This window comes from Haliaeetus leucocephalus, unplaced genomic scaffold (assembly GCF_000737465.1).
Source record: "Haliaeetus leucocephalus isolate CR32 unplaced genomic scaffold, Haliaeetus_leucocephalus-4.0 Scaffold605, whole genome shotgun sequence".
Classification (NCBI taxonomy): domain Eukaryota; kingdom Metazoa; phylum Chordata; class Aves; order Accipitriformes; family Accipitridae; genus Haliaeetus; species Haliaeetus leucocephalus.
In genome coordinates, this window is record NW_010973041.1 from 14,746 (window position 1) to 24,289 (window position 9,544).

The 9,544-nt window shown below is 40.2% G+C and overlaps 1 protein-coding gene across 1 annotated transcript in view; it reads left to right on the top strand.

The window, feature by feature from the left end:
* Nucleotides 1–8,133, top strand: part of LOC104838419 (MARVEL domain-containing protein 2-like) — a gene marked incomplete at its 5' end in the record, with an annotated part of 17,845 nt that extends 9,712 nt beyond the window's left edge. The window contains 6 exons of the mRNA XM_010578156.1: nucleotides 2–1,000; nucleotides 2,580–2,612; nucleotides 3,741–3,877; nucleotides 4,728–4,899; nucleotides 5,321–5,371; nucleotides 8,017–8,133. Of these exons, the coding sequence (XP_010576458.1) occupies nucleotides 2–1,000; nucleotides 2,580–2,612; nucleotides 3,741–3,877; nucleotides 4,728–4,899; nucleotides 5,321–5,371; nucleotides 8,017–8,133 (1,509 nt within the window). The remainder of the gene's footprint in view (nucleotide 1; nucleotides 1,001–2,579; nucleotides 2,613–3,740; nucleotides 3,878–4,727; nucleotides 4,900–5,320; nucleotides 5,372–8,016) is intronic.
* Between the last annotated feature and the right edge of the window lie 1,411 nt (nucleotides 8,134–9,544).

A 9,544-nucleotide genomic window follows, 5' to 3' on the forward strand; every position in this document is an offset into this window, starting at 1 on the left:
GCCCCCGCTCCCCCTGCGGCCCCCCTTCGGCCCCGACGCCTACCCCGGCGAGGGCAGCCCCGGCCCGAGCGGGCCGGCCGAGCTCAAGCCGGTCCGGCGGTTCATCCCGGACTCGTGGAAGAACTTCTTCAGAGGCAGACGCAACAACGGCTCCAGCTGGGACAGCGCGGCCTCCGACATCAGGTACATCTCGGACGGGGTGGAATGCTCGCCGCCGTCCTCCCCGGCCCCTCTCCAGCCGGAGCCCAGGTCGGCGCCCGGCTCCTACAAGGATCCTTACGGGGGATCGGGCGGGAGCTACGACTCGCGGAAGGAGGCCGAAGCCATGCTGCCCGGGGACCCCCGCGGGTCGCTGGAGCACCGCGCAGCCACCGGGCAGACCTACAGCGAGCGGGTGGAGGCCTACAACCAGCGGTACGCCTACATGAAGTCCTGGGCCGGCCTGCTCAGGATCCTCTGCGTGGCGGAGCTGCTGCTGGGCGCCGCCGTCTTCGCCTGCGTCACGGCCTACGTGCACAAGGATAACGAGTGGTACAACATGTTCGGGTACTCGCAGCCCTACGGCTATGGGGCCGGCAGCGCCTACGGAGGCTACTCCTACAGTGGACCCAAAACGCCTTTCATCCTGGTGGTGGCGGGAATGGCGTGGATCGTCACGATAGTGCTGCTGGTGCTGGGCATGTCGATGTACTACCGGACTATCCTTCTCGATTCCAACTGGTGGCCGCTGACTGAGTTTGGAATTAACGTGGCCTTGTTTTTTCTGTACATGTCAGCTGCCATAGTGTACGTCAATGACACCAACCGTGGTGGGCTCTGCTATTACCAGTTGTTTAAGACACCGATAAATGCATCTTTTTGCCGTGTAGAGGGAGGTCAGACAGCAGCAATCATCTTCTTGTTTGTCACGGTCATCATCTACCTAATTAGTGCGGTGGTTTCTCTAAAGTTATGGAGGCATGAGGCAGCTAGGAGGCACAGGGAATTAATGGAACGGGAGGTAAGTCATTTTGTGTCCACTGGGTAAGGTGTGATGGGGAGCAGTTGTAAGATCTTGCCATGCTGTAGATGGAGTCATATCAGGTGTCTTCTCTGCAGCAGGTCCGTAGCCTTTGAGGGTGAGCTTTCACCGGTCTTAACAGTGCTTGAGATCGCCAAATGAAAGGCGTTTTTAAGATGTCTGATCCAAATTCTTGGGCTTTTTTTTTTTTTTCCATTCACTTTGGCAAGGAGCTGGCTCTGTTCTCTTTGTAATACTCAGCTCTCTTCCTGCGTCAGCTGATGAACTACTTCCTGGTGCGTATTTTCCAGACAAAGGAAGCAATGAACAATGTGCTTATTCAGCTGTTCTGTAGGGTTAGGCTTAAAGCCACCTAGCATTTATTTGAAGACTGTGCTTTCAGCACATTACAGGCTAGCATGACTGACCATAAGAACATGAAATACTGATTTTTACTTTGCAAGCAAAATTCCAAACTACTTCTTTATGTCTTTTCAGCCTTCCTTACAACAGTTATCAGAAAATAATAGTAATAACAGAGTTGGCTAGATTCTGGTGTCTCAGATTTCAATCAACTTTATCTTTTTCTCATCAAGTATTTAGCACTGCTGCTGGCCTTGCCCTTACTAGAAGCATTCAATACTCACCTGGTTAATGATAAACTGTAATAGTAGAGACTTAGCCCTCTCAGCGAGAGAATTCAAAGTCATTTGTGTAAAACTTCCTTCACGTGAAAACACCACCAAGAAGACCTTAAAAAAATTAATAAAACTTAATATAGCATAAAAATTAACATGTGAAGCCTACATAAGCCTAACTTAAGAAGGGGTCAGCATTTAAGTGATTTTAGTAGGAGAGCACAAGTTTAAAGTTGCATGTCCTCTGCTCTGTGACTGTTGTCTGATTTGCAGCATTTTCATTTAACACTGGTTTCCATTCCACCATCTTGAATAACACTGAGACTCCCCTTTTGAAAGGTACATTGCAGCTCTTTGATAAAAGTTTTTAACCCACTTTTAATATGTCCTGCAAGAAAGAGGTGATTGTTGGAATTAATTATACAGAAGGCATTCAATCACTCTTCCTTGTTACAATCTATGTTCTTTTATTCCAGGTACTTAATGTTTCTAAAGGGAATTCCTCTATAATATAGGTTAGGCTCTGGAGAGTGCTGTGCAAAATAGCTGCTGGCTGAGCTACTGGTTAGTGCACTGTTGTGTTTTCTAGGCAATGAATTAGGCTGCAGAGTGTCAGTGAGTTAATATGGGCTGGAATGTGAAATAATAAAGGAGACTGGGAAGTGGATGGAGTATTTTCTGCAAGCTGTTCCTTACAGCTGTGGTCTGGGAGATCCTGTCCTTGTTCTGCGTTTTGGGTGCTTGTTTTTGTTCCACTGTTCTTAACCAGTCTTTAAATCAATTGATTTGAAAATATTCCTTATGCTAAATTTCTTCATACCTAAATATAAATGTAATTCTCCGTACAGCATGATTTTGAGAAAGTTTAGATTTTAAGACTCTGCTTTTGCATACTGTTTTTGCTGAAAATAAAACTTACAGTTCTTTCCATTTTTTGATAGATGAAAACACAGTCCTCTCTTCCAGAAAAGAAGGTAGGAAATAGGATTTTATTCTTCTGTTTACTGGTATTTCCAAATGGTTGTTCTTTTTCATGTCACTATTTTGATTGACCTATCTATTTATTTACTTACTTGGCTTGGAAGAGAGGTTTAATTCTTTAATGTAGTCCAGAAAACATTCTCCTACCTAGAAGATTCAGAACAAGCTTGTAAAGAAGTTACTACTAGTTAGGCTAGGTTATAAAATTTACTGTAAATAGCAAATCTGATGACTATGTGTGCTCTTACCCTCTTCTATGAAGTTACAAGTTCTGTAGCATTTATCACAGAGTTTTGCAGACATGGCTAGAACAGCAGGTCATCTGATGGCATTGTAGGTTTTAGAGACTCTCTTTCCTCCTGGCTGGCTGCTTAATTTGGAGGAGAGCCAGTGCAAGCACAGTGGCAGGTACTCTGTGAGTTGAACTTGTTCCTGTGTCTCTGAGACTGCTCCAAAGACGTCCTTGCCAGTTCTGAAGTATCAGCAATGTTAGTGCTTCTGCTGCACGAAGATGTGGTTGCATATGCTACAAAGATTGTATAGGATCTTAACAGCAGATGTTGATTCCCAGAGAATTTATGGTGTATTTATTTCAGTCTTAAATGTCTCCTGTTAGATACTGTGAATTTCCTACCACTGTTTTCTTTGCTGCTTCAGTACTGGATCAGGATCCTTTTTTATGTGTTCCAACAAGACTCCACGTGCTTTTATTTCTGGATCAAGGAATAAATTGTGCAATAGGAAACAGGGGGAAAAGGGAACTCCAGAGAACCGAGTGATTCCTGTTCATTCACAAATCAGTTAGATATCCAAGGAAACTTCCTTAAATCATTTTTTTAAGACATACAAGACCAATCTTTCCAAGCCCCAAGAAATATTTGTCATTGGTACCACTGTTAGGACAAACTGAAGATGGATACTGTGTGAGAAACATTACTGTAACTCTTTACTAATTTTCTAATTACAATAAGGGTTGTAAGAAAAACCTATGATTTGCTTCTACTGCTGCTCAATATTTCTATCTCTGTCTTCAAATGAGTTGGGTATTTTGTGGTTTATGCATATTGCATATGAAGTAAAACTGACTTCATTAAGAATTTTTTTTTTTTCTTCTAAAACAGTATGAAAGTGATGACAGACCAAGAGAAGAGGTCACTTACAGGCAGCTTAAATCAGTGGAAAGAAAACCAGAACTACTTAATGGTCATATACCTGCAGGCCACATTCCTAAACCTATAGTGATGCCAGACTACTTAGCGTAAGTAACTTGACTTTGATGAACAAACTTAATGGAGAATACTTGAATGATGTTTTTCACTGAGCATTTCTCATATATACACCAATGGTTTTGCTGCCATGCATGTGCTATGGGAACTCATAATTTTTTATTAAGTTAATGTTAACAATAGAGAGGATGGGGGCTGGTATCAATGGCATAGAACCAGTGATATAAATAAAGAATCTTAAATTTAAAAAAAACCACCCAAACATCAAATGTTAAAGCAGAATGTTATAATCTAGCAAATGCTATAACTGCTAAAGGAACAGAAGACCACCACACAGACAATTTAGAAAAAAATAAAATGCATGGGAAATTACTTGTGTTTTTAGCCCCTGAAATTGACTACTCTTGTACTTTCTAAGTGCTAAATCTATTAACATGCTCCTAGCCCTTTCCATGGTGAAGTATGAGATCATAAATTAATTTTTATACTATTTGCCATAGACTAGGACACAAACTGAAAGACAGGAGGTTCCACCTGAATATTAGGAAAATCTTTTTTACTGTGGGGTTTAGCACAGGTGGCCCAGATTATGGAGTCTCCATCCTTGGAGATATTCAGATACTGTGTGGACACAGTCCTGGGCAACCTGGTCTAGGTGGCCCTGCCTGAGCAGGGAGGTTGGAGCAGATGACCTCTGGACATCCCTTCCAACCTCAACCATTGTGTCATTCTGTGATTTCAATGCTTTACATACATGCAAATTTCAGCAGGTTATGAGATTAGCAAACAATACAGAAATATACTGTTGAGGCATGGGGTCCATGTGTTTGTTGAAGTGCTAACTCTAAAACAAGTCTTTTTTTTTTTTTTTTTTTTTTAAAGGAAATACCCAGCAATTCAAACAAATGAAATGCGAGACCGGTACAAAGCAGTATTCAATGATCAGTTTGCTGAATATAAAGAACTGTCTGTGGAAGTTCATGCTGTATTAAAAAAGTTTGATGAGCTGGATGCATTGCTTAGACAGCTTCCTCAACATCCTGAAAGCGTATATGTAAGTACCTGTGAAATGGGCTCATGGAGAACAGGTGTGGTATTAGACAGTTTCTGACTGTCTTTAGCTAGGGCACAATGTCTTGTAATGCTGGCAGTGACTCTGTGGGAGAAAAAGTTTCCCCAAATATGTTATTTCTTCTCTGGTCATCAGTCAAGGATACCAAGTTGCAATTAAGTTGTATACATGTTTTTTGTGGGGGTTGGTTTTTTTTTTTTTCATGCTAGTAGCTTTCAAGTTTGAGTGAGTTACAGTTAACTTATGTTCACTATTTCTCAAATACAAGACTTACAATTAAAATGTTACAACTAGAATGGATTGATCAAATGAGAATTCTACTTCTGATGAGCATTTTGTAGAATTTACATGAAGTTATGGACTACACTCAAAGTGTTTAAAAATGTGTGGTCTCTCTCATTAGGAACAGGAAAGGATATCAAAAGTTCTGCAAGAATACAAGAAGAAGAAAAATGTGAGTGTTTTCAGCTTTACATTGCTAATGAATCTAGCAAAGAGAGTGTAAATAGTCAACATGTCTTACACTAGGTACAATTTGCTAACTCAGGGTATCTGTAGCTACTACAGGACTTTGTATATTTTGTCTTCTAAAACTCTGGCAAGTTAGGACACAACCCACTCCACTCATGCCAACAACCTGTTTTGAGAATAATGATTCCATTAGCCAGATGTGGGAAAAAAAACCCCACAACAGTTAAGCTGTCGTGGTTTAACCCCAGCCAGCAACTAAGCACCACGCAGCCGCTCACTCACTCCCCCCCCATCCAGTGGGATGGGGGAGAAAATCGGGAAAAGAAGTAAAACTCGTGGGTTGAGATAAGAACAGTTTAATAGAACAGAAAAGAAGAAACTAATAATGATAATGATAACACTAATAAAATGACAACAGAAGAAACTAATAATGATAATGATAACACTAATAAAATGACAACAGTAGTAATAAAAGGATTGTAATGTACAAATGATGCGCAGGGCAATTGCTCACGACCCGCCGACTGACACCCAGCCAGTCCCCGAGCGGCGATTCCCTGCCCCCCACTTCCCAGTTCCTACACTAGATGGGATGTCACATGGTATGGAATACACTGTTGGCCAGTTTGGGTCAGGTGCCCTGGCTGGGCATGAGAAGCTGAAAAATCCTTGACTATAGTCTAAACACTACTGAGCAACAACTGACAACATCAGTGTTATCAACATTCTTCACATACTGAACTCAAAACATAGCACTGTACCAGCTACTAGGAAGACAGTTAACTACATCCCAGCTGAAACCAGGACAGTATCCACCCCTTATTCTATACCATTGACGTCATGCTCAGTTCCCATACCTTTAGTTACATCCTGATCAATCATCACCACCTTTCCATCCCTTTGAGACATATGAACAATGAGATAGATAGATAGATATATATACATATAAGTATACACACACAGAGATATCAGTTCTTTAGTTCACGGGTTATGTTCATAAAATGTTTGTTGAGTTCATTTAGTTTCCGACTCTGGGCTCCATCTGTCATACCCGTCTGTCTGGGCAGGAGGGATGGTGCAAAGTCCTCTCAGTTGGTAGAGCAGAATTGGGCTTCAGTGCGGTGTGACGAGCAGATGACATTTGACGCAGCAGGAGGATGGTGTGCACCGTTGGATTGTTGCATGCTGGAGTCAGTTCTGGTTCCATCACTACTGCGCTTTGCTCAGTTTTATCGCAGTTCTTTCTTGCTTGATCCAAGTGATTCTTACTATAGTACTATGGACATAGCATGTAACAATTATAGTAATGATAACATACAGTAGCAGGGTTATATAGTAACTAATATCATACAGTTTAATTCTGGCTATTTTCACCTAAAATCAGATCCCCTTGAGGCACACATCGGACTTCTCCATCTTTTCGCATCACCCACCAAGTGCACCCAGGCACTTGAGCAAAAGCAATCCCACGAATGGGTTTACCTTTGCCTGAGGCAGGAGTAACCCAGACTGTTTTCCCTAACATATTTTTCATGTGCACTACAGGGACTTTATCCCCTTCTACAGTATGTAAAAATTCTGATTGGGCAGGGCCACTCCAATTGGCAGATCCTCTGATGTTGACTAACCAGGTGGCTTTTGCTAAATGTGTATCCCAATGTTTGAAAGTTCCACCTCCCATTGCTTTCAATGTAGTCTTTAACAGTCCATTGTATCACTCAATTTTCCCAGAGGCTGGTGCATGATAGGGGATATGATACGCCCACTCAATGCCATGCTCTTTCGCCCAGGTGTCTATGAGGTTGTTTCGGAAATGAGTCCCGTTGTCTGACTCAGTTCTTTCTGGGGTACCATGTCGCCACAAGACCTGCTTCTCAAGGCCCAGGATAGTGTTCCAGGCAGTGGCATGGGGTACAGAATATGTTTCCAGCCATCCGGTGGTTGCTTCCACTGTTTTCATCTTCTGAGAGTATGTCTCATCTCTTAGTGTTACAAGATTGGTTATTTTGGGGGATCCATTTCATTTATATTCACTGACTGACACAGTGATACAACATATATATAAGTTCACAACAGAAAACATTAGTCTTACCCTTGAAAAGAAGTTTTGTATTTTCTTTGTGGCATGGGACTTAGACTCTCAAAATGTAATTTTCAGTGTAATCTAGGAGGTTTCTCTTTGTTATTTTTAAATGTGGGCAGTAAATGTGTACCTTTGTTCCATTACAAACATAATATGTTACAAATACCTTTTTTCATGGAACTCAAATTTTGTGTCCATGTTAGTTAAACTTTATTGCTTTTTGAGGGGGAGGGATTTATTAGACATGCCACAAGGCACCTATAAAATCTAAATTACATAGTAGGATGTCATTTATATTTGCAGATTTCTGTTTAAAAACTGCTCTGTGTACTATGTAACTACAGTATATAAAAGCAGAACCTTTTTTTCCAGCTTTTCATGAAGGAACAGGAAGCAGGAAATAAGAAATTGTGGCCAGGGAAAAAGTGATTTGGGGAGAATATTTATATATTGTCCTTAATCAAGAACATTACTGATAATAGACTATTCTTGGAGGAGTCAGAACGTATAATATATTAATGTAAAGGTTTTTGTATTTTTGACAGGATCCTGCATTTCTGGAGAAAAAGGAGCGTTGTGAATACCTAAAGAATAAGCTTTCTCACATAAAACAACGGATTCAGGACTATGATAAAGTTATGAATTGGAATGTAGAAACTTAGCTATGCCTTCACTTTGTGGATACTGTTTCCTATTTTTTAAATCAATATGTGTATTTTAAACTATTTATTTACTCTCAGAACAGTACACCTATGGGGATTGCTTAATCACTTTGTCACTTATTTAGATGTTGTACTTTACTGGGAGGTTTTGTATGCAGATCCAATTTTAAATTTATGTAATGAAGTTATCAGATCAGTTTAGAAAACCTGTGCTAAAGTTCTGCTTTTATTAGACAGCACACAGCCTGGCCTGTTAAATACTATATTTGCAAACTTGCAAAGCCTAGTGGAGAAAGTAATTCTAAATACCATGTCAAAAGTTTGCACAGAAATGCCATTAACAATTACAGATTTTATTTACAGCTGACATCTTAGTGATACAGGAAGGAGTTGAGCTGTTCTTTCTGGCTGGGCTTTGGTGGAGTCCTTAATCACACTGAATAATTTTGGCAAGTCAAAAATCAGTTTAATAAGACTTTTTGTATTGTATTTCCAAATGCTCTGCTCTATGACAGAAATTATCTGGAATTTTACCCAACAAGAGATGGAAAATAACTTCCTATTTAAGCAACCATACTGTGGGGGTATTTGGTTTTAGGGGTTTTTGTGGGGGTTTTTTTTGTTCCTCTCTTTAGAGGTGATGCAACAAATTTATATATGGCCTTAAAGGAATAGAGGTACAGGATGAGACTCATGTTAGTGTTCTGTTAGTGTTGCTACAGGCCATTATGCTCTGCATGCCTTTTCTGGGTCATCTTAGTAGGAAACCTTGGGTTTAAAGGCAAAACACTTTATTCTTCATCAGCAAGTAACAGGACTTTTTGTCTACATAGCAGCTGTTTGTGAATTTGGCATTCAGAGAGTAAGTACAGCAAAATTAGTTCTCATTCAAAGTATAAATTATTAGTATCCTTATAAGGCCAGGTAAAATATCTTAATAGACATGCTTTCCAGAGCATATCTGCATAAATTCAATATACATTATTATATTTTATCTTGGGGATAGTTTGTGTACACAAACATTTTCATAAGCCAGTACATTTTCTCTTTGTATCCTTTTTCACATCTGTTTACTTTTTTACTTACTAAAATTGTTAGAAGCATTGATAGTTTCTTTGTACAGTTTTCTACAACTGCAATTTATCTGTTCTGAAATATATTTTAATTTGAAAAAAAAAACCCCACCAGTGTAGCCGTGTTATTCTATTGCTTATAAAAGCATTGTGTTAGAAAATGTGCTCTGATTAAGGTTATTTCAAATTTATGTTAGCAATCATTTTTTCTTTAAAAGAAAGTTTTCAACTTTTGCCTTAATTTAAAGGCAAGACATGAGGAAAGCTGCTTCCAGGTGAGAACAGTGATGGTAGTACCACCTGTTCTTCAGTACTGGAAATCCATTAATGTACCTATC